This window comes from Pararge aegeria, chromosome 18 (genome assembly GCF_905163445.1).
Source record: "Pararge aegeria chromosome 18, ilParAegt1.1, whole genome shotgun sequence".
Taxonomy (NCBI): Eukaryota; Metazoa; Arthropoda; class Insecta; order Lepidoptera; family Nymphalidae; genus Pararge; species Pararge aegeria.
The window spans coordinates 8,642,053-8,655,954 of NC_053197.1; the positions used below are offsets into that span (position 1 = coordinate 8,642,053).

At 34.4% G+C, this 13,902-nt stretch overlaps 1 protein-coding gene across 1 annotated transcript; it reads right to left on the minus strand.

Moving 5' to 3' along the window:
* Positions 1–43: 43 nt before the first annotated feature.
* On the minus strand, positions 44–13,667 carry LOC120631434 (serine/threonine-protein phosphatase PP1-beta catalytic subunit). The gene is made up of 7 exons (XM_039901014.1): positions 13,571–13,667; positions 11,511–11,642; positions 8,572–8,787; positions 7,409–7,600; positions 2,534–2,685; positions 1,517–1,651; positions 44–1,188 (listed from the first exon to the last, which is right to left on the minus strand). The coding sequence occupies exons 1-7, from the start codon at positions 13,617–13,619 to the stop codon at positions 1,090–1,092; spliced, it is 975 nt and encodes a 324-aa protein (XP_039756948.1). The 5' UTR covers positions 13,620–13,667; the 3' UTR covers positions 44–1,089.
* Positions 13,668–13,902: the final 235 nt, after the last annotated feature.

The following is a 13,902-nucleotide window of genomic DNA, read 5'->3' on the forward strand; positions in this document are numbered from 1 at the left end:
GTAATATTTATTAATGAATATTATTTGACATTGTTAACATAGCTAAAAAATAAAATTGTACAATGCAAAACCTGCATATAATTTTTTATATTTCATACAATATAATATAGCAATTGCACTATTGTTGCGAGGACTACACTGCTTCTACCACCTTTAGTTATCAATTCATTGTGAGGCTTAATATAAATTTGTGAAGTTAAAGCCTCAGTGAGAGATTGAGCCAATCTGCCAAATAATTTGGAAACATCTACTTAATCATTAAGAGTAATACTGTGTGCAAAATAATATTAATTTCACTGGGACATCAGTTCCCTTGCGTTAGTGGAAATTGCAATGGAGTCCTAGAAATCAAAATTAACATGTTAGCTACCACTGCAAAAGTTAACATTGTTTCTTAGGCCATCTCCATAACTGACCTATATAAATAAAGCTGATAGCCAAAGAAAATTGGAGAATTCTCATGACGATTTGGTTTTTTGAAAACGTCACCTATTTCATGAGATAAAATTACTTCCCAAGAACTACAATTTTTGAGTTGACCGATTATCGTCCTATACCGACCTATATAATATAATTTACATTTATAGGCACATTAGTTATAGAATAAACAAAGCAATGGTGCTTCTGATCCACTACAACTTAAAAAATATTCAATGTAATGACGTACTCGCCAATGCCCGCATCTTTAAGATCGCTAGCCATCTTTAACTTCAATATTAACAAAACAATCAATTTGTCTATAATATCAATAGGTCAATAACATAACATAGATCATCCGAGTTTGGACTGCAACCTTATGGACCGAAAGAAGCCAGTCACGAGACATCGCCGAATAAAAATTACCAGCAACCCTCACAAAACCTCTGTAAACTAAACTCATAAATTAATATCACTCACGTTTAAAGTAAAATTAAAAATAAGAAGGCACAAGCAATAATCAATAAATAATTAAATTTTAACAATACACAGCATCTTATTCGGCTCTGTCCGATGACAACATGAAATGTAGTAATTACAATTATACCAGATATAATTAAATTATTTGTAGCATCTGTCTCACTGTGCAGCACACTGGATTCCAAACATCAGTTATTTCTTTTTGGGAGGCGATCTCTGAGGCGTGGCTGGTCTGCCGCTGTTGATGCCGTTGTACTGGTACTTCGCCTTCTTCTCAGAGGGCTTTAATATCTATTGCGAAATATAATATTTTATTAAACATTCACCTGCCTTAATATTTAACTTTCATAGTCGTCCAAAAGTCTACAGATTAGAGCAAGACCAAAGAGGAGATGGATGTAAAAGTAGTGGGTAGTGAATCTTGAAGTCTTATGTAGAGACTTAAATTTATATATCTTAATATTGTAGAGAAAAGATTTATTTCTTAGTTTGTTTATTTGTAATCGAAAGACTTTGAAACTACAAAACCAATCAAAAAATATAACAGTTTCTGTTAGGTTTCTGTTTGCATCACATTAATTGTAATAGACTTCAATAAAGATTAGTCAAAATGACTTACCTGAAATGAGCACATGAGTGTTTCATCTACAGACATCATGCCTCCCGCGTTGTCGAACTCGCCGCAGTAATTCGGTGCAGAGAATAGCGTCACTAGTTGCCGTTTCGCAAAGAACTCGTAGCCGTCTTCTACAACCTAAAAAATATATTAATAATTATTGCCATCTATCTCCCTATTAGAAGAGATATAATTTATATATACTTGACGTTTCAAAGTGCAAATACATGAATTTTTAAATTTGAATTTATATAGAAGAAACAGTAGTTCGACGCCTTTGATCTCGTTGAAAACGCAGACATCAAAAGTGTACATTAACAGCGTGAAAACATTTTACATGACCCCTACTATTGAGGCCAGTGAGGGTCAGACGGCCTAGTGTGAGATTCTCTTACGTGTACCTTTCGATCGCGTGAATGCTACGGTTTCTATGCAATCGAAAGAGCGACATCTAGTGACACTACTGTTTCCCAGTATTTTAACATGAAAATCTCACACTATTAATCGCCTCGTATTTACAACACGATGGCTATCTAGACTGTTTCGTCAAACTATACTCCCTATAACTCTCCCTATTCTGTGTTAAAGTCGAAACTTGAATGAATGAATGAATGAATATACTTTTATTGCACACGACAAAAACTACATAGAACAAAAAGAAAAGTATAACAAAACAACGTATACAATTTGGCGGCCTTATCGCTACATAGCGATTTCTTCCAGGCAACCAATGGCGAAGATAAAAAAACAGTTACAGAAAAAAGTTAGGTGGTGCATATATACATATACCTATAAAATACATATTTCATTACTTAAATATATAGATATAATATATTAAAAAAACAATATTTGTAATCTTCATTCAATCAAGAATCACTTCGTTATAATATGAATACAAAGTATTGGAATAAACAAAACTTGTAGACCAGTGTCAGTGACTGCATTAACGTTGTTCAATTCTAGCTATAGAGGGTATTAATTTTTAATAAACACTCTGTTGTACTTATGCTGTAAGCATACCTGATGAGCCCTGCAGATCAAGTCCAAATCATGTCGGTTGAGAAATTTGCTCACGACATCTGGCCCGAATGTAAACGACACACCGCGGTCGTTCTCGCCCCACCCTTGCACGTCCTTATCTGGATCCGACCACAGTAGATCGCAAAGTAAACCTGAAATAAAATTCCATGAGAGTAACTCCACAGACGTAATTAGAAGGATGCAGTATGCGCGATATAAAACCAGAAATTTATATAATCAAATTGAATCTCTTTCAAACTCCTCAGATGGTAGATTTAATTTAGTAGTGCTGTCTTTATTTACAGGGAGAGTGAGGATAGAACTACTTACTCAATCTGCCATCTGAAGATCTTAGATTGTATCTACTAAATTGCGATTAATGCAGTGTGTGCACTATAATAGAAAAACAAATTCTTTAAATTCAACTGTACCAACCCTGTTTTTTTAATGAATTTGTTACATGTACTTTAAACGTAGAATGTTAATGAACCTACTAAAATGCGAATACTGATCTCGTCATACGGATGTCCCGCGTCTGATTTTTACCACTTGAATATAACCATATTATTACAGTGAAGGAAAAACATCGTGAGAAACCCTGAATGCCTGAGAGTTCTCAATATTGTTAATAAGTTGATAATGTTGATTCATTGAAACTCTTTATTTGTACACCACTACACAGTTAAGAAAATAAAGGACGAATAGAGAGAAACACAAAAACTGGAGTAGAATACAAAAGGCGGCCTTATCGCTTAAAAGCGATCTCTGCCAGGCAACCTTAGGATTTGGACAAGAGCGAGAGCAAATAGGTGGTGTAAAATTATTATAAACCTACATTCAAATACATAAACAAAATATTATACACAAATAAAAAATAAATATATTTATAAAATAAATATAAAAATAATAAACTAATATATATTATGATAAGGTATATTAATGAATAGATGGAAAAAAAATAAAACCAGTCGTCTTATTGCGCAAGATAATAAGATTTAACTGCATTTTGAAACATATCAAGCGATTTTGCCTGTCGTGTGTTCAATGTTGATTACGGTAGCTTAATTTTAGTCATGCTAAGTAGAAGATTATGCATTTAGACTACGTTGTAGTGGTGGGTTTGAATTGATATTTGTCCGACATGATGTAATCGATTAGCACTTTTAGCGAGCACATACGACTTCGCTGATTGTACATTCAATATAGTAGTAGTGAAGTGCAAAATCTGTATAATTAAAACAGATTTCGATTTGGATTTTTAAATTGAAAACTGCTGAGTTACTCGACGGCATCTTCTCGGTACCTTAATTTTTTAAATTCCGAAAATAGGTTTGATTTCATTGTTTAATTGTAAAATTTTGATGTTGGAGAAATGTAACTACCGAGTTTCGTGCCGGCTACTTCTTGGTAGCCTGTCTTTCCAAAAAGATATAGATATAGATTTTAGAAGGGCTTAAATTGTTTTTTTTTTTATGTATTACTTATCCTTTACCGAAATAAGTATCAAGAACTACGTAGGTATTTCAAATGTGTCACTTTTGTTACATAATACTAAACATTCCTTTGGATAGGTGTCTAGTACTACTCTATAACAAATAAATAAATTTGAAGTGTCTATCTGATTATGAAATAAATGCCTCTTATTATAAGCTCACATGATTATTTGTACAAAAGATAACCGCACCAAAACACATGTTATCATTTTTATGTCGGTTCGCTAGTCCGGGCTAATTTATGAGACAGTTAAAATAATTTTGACGTCATTTCAGAAGCGGATAGAGGGTACATAGGGTATTATAGGAATGACAGGAATTTGATTCCAGAAATAACTTTTAAGGGGGTGAAGTGCAAATTGTAGGTAACATTATATGAAGGTTCCAAAAATATTGATTCCTACTAAGGGATTTACTACAATCGGCCACTAAAAGGTTAAAGTTATGAAGACCTGTTTTTGAAATCTATTACTAGATCGGGTATCTGGTACTAAGCTAATCTGATATCTGTACTTGTGGGCATCTAATTGTACGCTGATGAAGTAGCAGGACAAAACTAGTTTCAAATACTGTATAGTCGAACATTTCAGATCGAAGCAACTACTTCAGATGACAAAAGAGATGATAACGTTATTCGATAAGGTTGATAAACAACTATTTTTGTTTTGAAATGTTCCCCCGATGAGTCATTTGAAAAGTTGAACCTTATTTGGGACATTCTACAAACAAAACGGAAATGAATAAAAATACATGATAAGCTTACACTGGCAAATAATATGCAAAACGCGTTTTTCAAGTGTGTGAGTAGAATGTAATCTTTATATTTTGTATGCCCAGTGCGCTCAATGAAAGTTTTAGGGTGCCGTACCCAAAGGGTGAAGCGGGACCCGGGAAAACTATGACTCCGCAGTCCACTGTCCGTCCGTCAGCAGGCTGTATCTCTTGAACCGTAATAGTAAGACAGTTGTAATTTTTACAGATGATGTATTTTTGTTGCCGCTATAACAACAAATACTAAAAAACAGTATAAAATTATTCAAGGGGGGCTCTTATAAATGATGTTTTATAGATATTTCTTTTTTATGCAAACCGTCACATCTGCGTTATCGTAAATCTGACATTTTAAATGTACATATATAATGTCGTTTGGTAGCCCTACTAAACAACATTCTAGAAAAACACACATCGAAACATCTTCTTTAGTTTATACGTCAGGTATAAAAATGATTGAAATTCAACTGGAAACTGTCCGTATATACCGATGGCTTTTACTAACAATGTTTCAAAATAACAGTTTTAAAGACTTTACAATGAAAAAATTTAATCATATTATATTAAAGTAATTTTGCATCAAATGCCTATCAAGTAAGATATTTTTCTAGCAAGGCTTATCATCCGTAAATAATATCCAGACGACTTCTCGCTGAATTCAGCTCCGGCTAAGGGAAAGCTTCGACCTGTCAGCTTAGTATTAGAAAGCATCTTTATAAGAGCTCCAGCGACCAAGGTTTTTAAAGCTACTTGGCTATGTTTTCACAGAAGTTTTACATGCCGAAAGAATGTTATCAGACTTAAGATCATTAAACAAGAAGCTTAAAATATTTAAAATCGTTAAAGCCGACAAGGTCGCGGGCGTCTGCTACTTCAGAAATAAATTAGTTTGTTAGTACTATCGAATACTTGCTTTTAAATAACCTCATACCTACTAAATCTTATCGCTTTCATCGAGAAATGTTTACATTAATGTAGGTAAGAAGCGAGAATATTATAACCGAACGCAACCAAGTTTATTATAGAGTTAAGGAACTGCCTAGTGATTTTTTTATTTCGCATTCTACAGATTTTCATTCCTCTTGGGCTTCAGCGATGCATAATCGACCTTGGAATTTCCAGCCATCGGACCGGAACAGAGGCTATTTAGAACTCTATTAAATCCAAACTTTATTCAGCAATGATCATGCTTGGTCTTTCCGCTGTACGTTTTTAAGGATACAATGGTGCCAATGTTAGTATCGTAACTCGCTCTTTTTTGTTGGCATTCAAAAAGGTATTTTTGAATAGCTAATTAAATAAGAAAGTTATTTCAGTGAATTATATGCAACGTACCATAATTTCTTTTTCGGGAAATATTTACACCTTATTCTTTTTAGCATTAACTAATGCAGTATTTTCTAGCTAATTTCTGTCAGACACTGGCACATTATTTTTGATAAAGTTCAATATGGCGTCTGTATAGCGCCATATTGAACTTTATCAAAAATAATTGAAAACATTAATGAACTCGTATTTTTTTTTAATGAATGGCATGCTTTGGGCTTGAGGTGTGTCAGGGTAAGCAATAGTCAAGCGGGCGGAATTCGCACCAACGACTTATCAGACCCGTAAACTGTTAAGGTATCTAGTCTATTTTTGAATAAATATCACCAGTTCCTGTAGTTTATAAACATTATAAGTAAAGTGAATGAATATAATCTGTTGTAATCTAAAAAGCAAAAATAGGCAAGTGAGATACTAGCCAGAGACTAGGATTAATTTAAGGAATTACATTATTATCACCACACGCGGCGCGTCAATCACACGCTCCAGGCGATGTTCTATGTTTGGAAACCATTTAATCCAGTTACACAACATTCCCACTTAAATCCGATTTTAAACTAATAAGGTCATAGAATGACCTTACAATTTTTGTAGTACTAAAGTACACGTTTGTAATATGATACCTATCAACGTCGACATTGATGTTATTTTCGCAAAATCTAAGGGCATTATAGTAGCCCTCACCATAATTTCTGTCAGTCGCAAATAATTTATCAAATTTTATCAGGTATCAACTATTATTATAACAACTCTTTATTTATACACCACATCAAGAATAAATAAATAAAATAAATATAGTACGACAATACACACATCGCCATCTAGCCCCAAAGTAAGCGTACCTTGTGTTATGGGTACTAAGATATCTGATGATTATTTTTTTATGAATATAATACACATAAATACTTATTATACACAGATAAACACCCAGACACTGAAAACATTTTCCAGTTGTGGGAATCGAACCCACGACTTTGGACTCAGAAAGCAGGGTCGCTGCACAATGCGCCACTCGGCCGTCAAATAAAAATATATATTTACAAGAGAAAAAAACATGAGGAAAGAAGTAGAAAACAAAAGGCGGCCTTATCGCTTCTCTCAGAGATCTCTGCCAGGCAACCTTAGAATTAAGGAAAAAAATACCGGGTAACGAGTACGATGTTGGCTTGGATTTTATTCAAATATTAATCATCATCATTTTCCACCTATTTCCAGTCCAGTACAGGACACGGCACTCCTCTCTCCCCCGATACTGGTACTGTTACTATTGTACTGTTATTATTACCTGTATCAGGGACATCAGTAGGTCTCATTATCCGTCTTATTTGCTCCATTCCCTGCAAGTCCGGTGACAGTCCCCCGTGGCAACAGAATATTTTCTCGTCAATGATGGCAGCGATCGGGAGGCAATTGAAACAGTCCGTGAATGTTTTCCATAGCTTTATGTTGTATCGACGCTTGCATTCGTCGTAAAATCCTACAAGATAATACATTTTTAATCTGTGTTAAAGTAAAAAAAATCTTTGCTAGTGCCATAGTTTTAAATTAACCCCAAAAATTAAAAATCTATAGTATAAAATAGTCTGATTTCTATAGTAAGTCGGAAAAACATTAGCAATCGACAAACTTTCTTATGAACACTGCCTTTATGATGAGAGATATGTAATTGAGTTCCAGAGACAAAATGTAGAGCCCACAATAAGTTGATTGTAAGAATGCCCACATGAGTCGGTTGAATGCCTTCAAACGTCAGCATTCAATTTTTATATTTAAGTCACAAAAAGTAGTTTTTATTACGAAATAAAAAATATTTTTAAATTTATATCTAGCCACTTTTGCAAAGCTGGGACATGTCGCTAGATTAGCATAATAAGAAATAGAATAACTAAGAAAAACGTATTTAAATTTTCGTTAAATTTCGCTGTCAAGAACTACATACACTATCAATTTTAACGATCTGTCAACCTCATTTACCAGTCGTCAGAACCTAAATGCCAACCCTAGTCGAAGACTTGTGCACCTGAAACCTATAGCATTGATCGGTTTTCTACAAGAAATTGTACCGAATACCTCAAACAACTTGGCGGTGTTGTAAGCAATACTAATAAGACAGACGAAACACAGATCTAACTACCCAGATATCGAAATTTCCTCGGGGAATCGAACCCGCTCTTTCCCACTTGTATAACAAACACGATTGAACTTTGTGGTTATCATAGCACATTGCCTTCTGAACTTACAGTCTTACCCCCGTTTTTAGTTGTAAATTTCGGGTTTCGCACATTTGAAAGCTGCCATAATTCTCTATTTAAATTAAATTAACTGCCTTATTGGTTATAGCATGTTCGACTACGGACAAGGTGGTGGAAAAATACATTCCGTGCGCAGTATTAATGCCGTAGAGAAACAGGGCCCTTAAAATTAACTATAACGTATAATAATGTTTACCATAAATACGATTTATGCTGGCGCATTCGTGATTGCCTCTTAACAAAAAGAAATTCTCCGGATACTTGATTTTGTAAGCAAGCAGCAGGCATATGGTTTCGAGAGACTGCTTGCCGCGATCCACGTAATCGCCCAAAAATAGATAATTGGCTTCTGGCGGAAACCCACCATATTCAAATAGACGCAACAAATCTGTGTATTGGCCGTGTATATCACCTGGAAACAAAAAATACGCATAAAAACCCGGCGCACGTGAACACGACACATGAACAACACACTTTGTAAACCAAAACGATAATTTTTACGTCATGAAGGTTTGATCTTGGAAAATTATAAATTTTTCAAATTTATTATAATTAAAGCTTTATCAAGAAATATTCTTGATAGATTCTGAACCCTAGAGATATGTTGTCCTTACACCCGCTGAACTACTAAATAAATAAAAAAAGGTGAAGTTTCTTCATTCGATTAGATTAAGATGTTAAAGAAGTCGATATGGGTGCCCTAACATGCGCGCTACGATATTTTTATGTCTACCATCTTCTCGTTCTACTTCTATAAACGAGAAAAGGGGATAGACATAATTATCTAGTGGCACGTATCGTAGCTCAAACATGCTCCACACAGGTAGGGATGCTAGCGAAAACGACATAATTTACATATTTACGAAGAATTGAAGCTTTAGTAATCCGTATGCACTACTAATTGTTTGGCATTTTCAATCCGAGTAAATATAAATATCAACTATCCCCGCCACATGATTATTCGTCACAAAAGTTTCTCACAGTGAAAATTGGTAGCAATAAATAAATTAAATAAATAAATAAATATACTACGACTATTTATTAGCGGCTACTTAATTTGTGTATGTGTTATTTTCTTTGTACTAATTTTAAGTATTAAGTATACTGTTTGGGCCTTAATTAATAAAATAAAAAAATAAAATACACACATCGCACTCTAGCCCCAAAGTAAGCGTAGCTTGTCTTATGGGTACTAAGATGACTGATGAATATTTTTATGAATAATATACATAAATACTTAGACAAAGAAATACATATAAATACCCAGACACTGAAAAACATTCATGCTCATCACACAAACATTTTCCAGTAGTGGGAATCGAACCCACGGCCTTGGGCTATGAATGCAGGGTCGCTGCAAACTGCGCCAATCGGCCGTCAATGGTGGAAAGTACAATCTAAACCAACAATTTACTGACTCTAGCTTAAAAAAGATTGCAATGATAGAATCATCATATTAACCCACTAGTGGGTTACTGGCACGGGTCTCCTCTCACAGTCATAAGGGGTTAAGGCTGTAGTCCACCACACTGGCCCAGTGCGGATTGGAGGACTCCAAACACCTTTGAGAACATTATGTAGAACTCTCAGGTATACAGGTTTCCTGACGATGTTTTCCTTCACCGTTGAAGCAAGTGATATTTAAAACGCACATAACTTGCTGGGATTAGAATTCGTCTCCCCGAAAGTGAAGTCGAGCGCACCCACTAGGCTAACTGATAGAATAGATTTATATTTTTACTAAAGTGATGGTCAATGCCAATGCCATCTGAGTCCAAGTTGATGACTTAAAATTGCTGATCATTTCAAATAATTCATTTATAGCTATTTAACAAATTAAGAGAGGTACATTATAAAACAAACAAATCTCGGGACCAGAGAAACATTTTGGCACGATTAGTAGCTATGTGTGTGATTCATATTTCTTAGTCACTGGTATTACATTGAACTCATTTCATTAATGGTTAGTATAATGTAATAGTTTATGGTTTCACTACTTTTCTAAATTAAACAAATCACCACTTGTTTTCGATGATTTTCACGCTTCAAAATGTAATATGAACAAATTCTTGTTTTCCACAATAAGCTGTAAACCTTCCGCAAATTTTAAAGCTGGATAACAACAAACTTAAGTATTATATAAATCTACTCATCAAAATATTTGCGACACACAATATTTTTGGTATTGACTTATAAATTAACATAGTTGTATGTTGTTACTACAAATTAAGACACAATAAATGTTTGGGCACACAACATTTTATGTAGAGTAACTACTCTACAATCTACATGAGCTAAATAATGTATGCTTGTCTAAATATATAAAATTTCAGGGTCCTTATAAACTTGAAGTATTGATAAGTATTGTCAAGCGAGCCACAAAACCCAGATGACAACCACGACCAGTCTGTCAAGACTGAAACGACTAAGAAGAAGAAGAATAAACTTGAAATTCTCACACAATGTTGCATTTCTATATGACAATGTTTAAAATATCTAGACGATTTACAGCAAAGAATGGCCAATGTTAACTTATTTTTTAAATACTATAGCCAGACACTGATATAATAAATAAATATATGTACTACTATGGCAGGGCTAGCACAGGCAGGTAACAAAAATTATATCCCCTGGCCAGGGATATAATAAACATGTCAACCTGCTAAAATAGATAAAAGCATGTTATTACACAGCTTATAAAGCTTATTATTACACATATATTATTTGGATATTATTGCCACTTGTGCGCCAGTGCTCTGAGAGTTGACAAAGTTGTGGGAGAAGATACATTTTTATTCTTTCCCTGGGGATATAATTGTCTCCTGCCCATGCTAGCCGTGCTGTAAACACATCGCCATCTAGCCCCAAGGTTAGCATGAAATGACTATTTTCGAAAAGACTTTGCAATCTCCACCTCCACCATACTGGTTCTAAAATTTAAACCACTTTAGTCTAAAGTACAACACTAAAGGTTTCTATACTTTGGAAGGTAACCCACAATTAGTTATTTGCTGTTACTACTATGTCAAATAATTTATAGGTTGTAGGATACCTGTACTATACATATGCACTTACATTACTAGATTTTATCGATTTGCAATATATTTGTACATTATATATGATGGTTTAACTCACCACAAATTTTGAGTGGTGCCTCTAATTCGAGTAATATTGGCTGTTGTAGGAATATCTCCCGGGATTTTGTGCAGAGTCCCCGCACCTCTGACTCTGACATTTGAACAGTCTTTCCAGGGCGGCATCCTCGAACTGCGACAAAAGGGTTAATTGTATTCTTGTAAATAAGCAGTACTTTAGTTAGGATAAGCACGAGACACCAATGCAGTTTATGCTTTCGATGCATTATATCACTGAGCAATCATACAGTTAGCCAAGCCAAATGTACTTGTGAAATATCAGTTAGGTTTCACAATGAAGCATTCAATTATTCTCAATAATACAAAAAATCAAGCATGCAAAGCAGTTTGTTAAAGAATTTACAAAGCGGTGGCAAGCGCATGAAAATCGGTAAATTTTTCAGACAAATCGTAGTACAATTTAGGGACACATATTAGAAGTTTATATTGTAGAAAATAAACTTCAACAAGTAAATATTTGAGAATGAAGTCTATTAACAAGTTTATGATCTGTTTCCTGGTGTTAGTGAAGACTGATTTGACTGACAATCATTCTTGTTTCTATTATGAGTAGTCATGCTTCAATATTACCAAATTAGCACCATATACATATGGAAGAAACTGGGATAAAGAACAGCTACAAAAGGCATTCCCAATTCAACTTTTTAGAACAACTTGATGATCCTTCATAAATTTTGGTTACTTTAAAACCGGTTTCAAGCGCTATTGTCAGTTGCTCATTTTTTACAAGATTTTTGTCTAACTGCAGGGTTGCTTAGCTGTGATATAATACTGCATATTATATAATACATTGCTTGTTGGCTTAAGAACTTTATGCGGATACATTGCACAACATATAAAGGAAGATAGGTAACCAATAGACTCCACCAACAGTTTATACTGTAGACATGCTATAATTTAGCATCAACATTTTCGTACACATTCAGGAAAGATTTTGAGGGGTGCTATAAACTTTTTAATTTTATTTACAGAATAACATAAACCTGGTTCACAATAATGTTAAACAATATTTATCATACACCTCAAATAATATAGCTTAGGCTGACTCCACATTGGCTGCTGCCATGAGCTACTAACAATTGTTTATATGACTGTCCATTAGCTTGAGCTAAATCCCAGGCACTTGGGATAAAGGGCAGTTGAAATATTGGCTGCTTTAGAGAATAATTTATACATGTGTCTATGATTAGATTGCGACTAGGTGCTTGTGTGCAGCGTTAATACAAAAGCGATTACTCTTATTAGTTGCTCAAGCAATAGTGTATATGTGTGGCCAGCCTAGTACTTTATATACATTGCAGTAATAATGTGCTGTATACAATGATACGTGTGAGTGTTTTGCACCAAAGCAACCTTGCAATATTTTGATACAATGGGTTATTCATTGGGGAGTTACTATATACGTACAAAACCATAACAAAATAAAACCACAATTATATAAGTAAATTGATGTAACAAAACAAGAGCAGTCCATGTCCAAAGGAAAAGAATAAGAAACAAATACAATATCTAGCACAATACTGAAAATAGAACTTTGGAGTTAACCATACATTCTCCTGAAAAGATGTCTTTGAATTTCCCTTTTCGCCGTGCAGTTTCCTGTTGCAGTCTGTATACTGATGTAACCCATAAAAAGCAGCATGATAAAGTGAAATTAACAAGTAAAGTAACATACAATGCGAACAAAGCATAACAATAAGCCCATGAAACTGTTAGATGCTATGGAACCTGTCATCCACTTATAAATACTTGAGAGCTACTAGACGTTCTGTGACCGTCTGCCAATTTACAATACACTCTATTGTTAACACAAAAATAGCCGTCTACAAGGCTTTTGTACATGAACATCCATACTAGATTCAGATAAGAATTGAGGATAGGTAATCGATTTATTTATGAGTTAGACGTTTCTATACCTATACACTCAACGATAATTACGCAACTATAAGCCAAACATATACTGAAATATTGATTTACACAATACTCTCGTAGGTGCAGATTGTAAATTTAAATAAATAAACATTAATAAATGCACTTTACCTTCTAAAAGCCTGTGAATTAGACTGTCAACATTGAGTTCGTCAGCCATATTTACTACACCACGATTTATTAATGTCAAAATAGAACGAAGTCAAAATCTTCCTGTGCCGAGCATAGACAAACTAAAGCAAACGCTTCTGGTACGTACTGGAGCTCGGCGCATCGCGTCGTACCATTCAAACCTAGAACATTACTCTAAGTTCACTGAAAAAAGCTAGAACCCAGAGTACCATAAAAAAAACTAAAAGCACTTGTGCACTGAACAGGTTCGCACTCCGATACTGACCAAGCTAATTTATTTGTACTCTGTGGGTAGGCAATAGTCTAAATGT

Excerpts from the sequence above, each read along its gene's own strand:
- LOC120631434 (XM_039901014.1), bottom strand. The coding sequence starts at position 13,619 with ATGGCTGACGAACTCAATGTTGACAGTCTAATTCACAGGCTTTTAGAA. Across the intron at positions 2,686-7,408 it reads TACTGATGTCCCTGATACAG|GTTTACTTTGCGATCTACTG; the intron begins GTAATAATAACA and ends ATTTTATTTCAG. Across the intron at positions 1,652-2,533 it reads TGATCTGCAGGGCTCATCAG|GTTGTAGAAGACGGCTACGA; the intron begins GTATGCTTACAG and ends TATATTTTTTAG.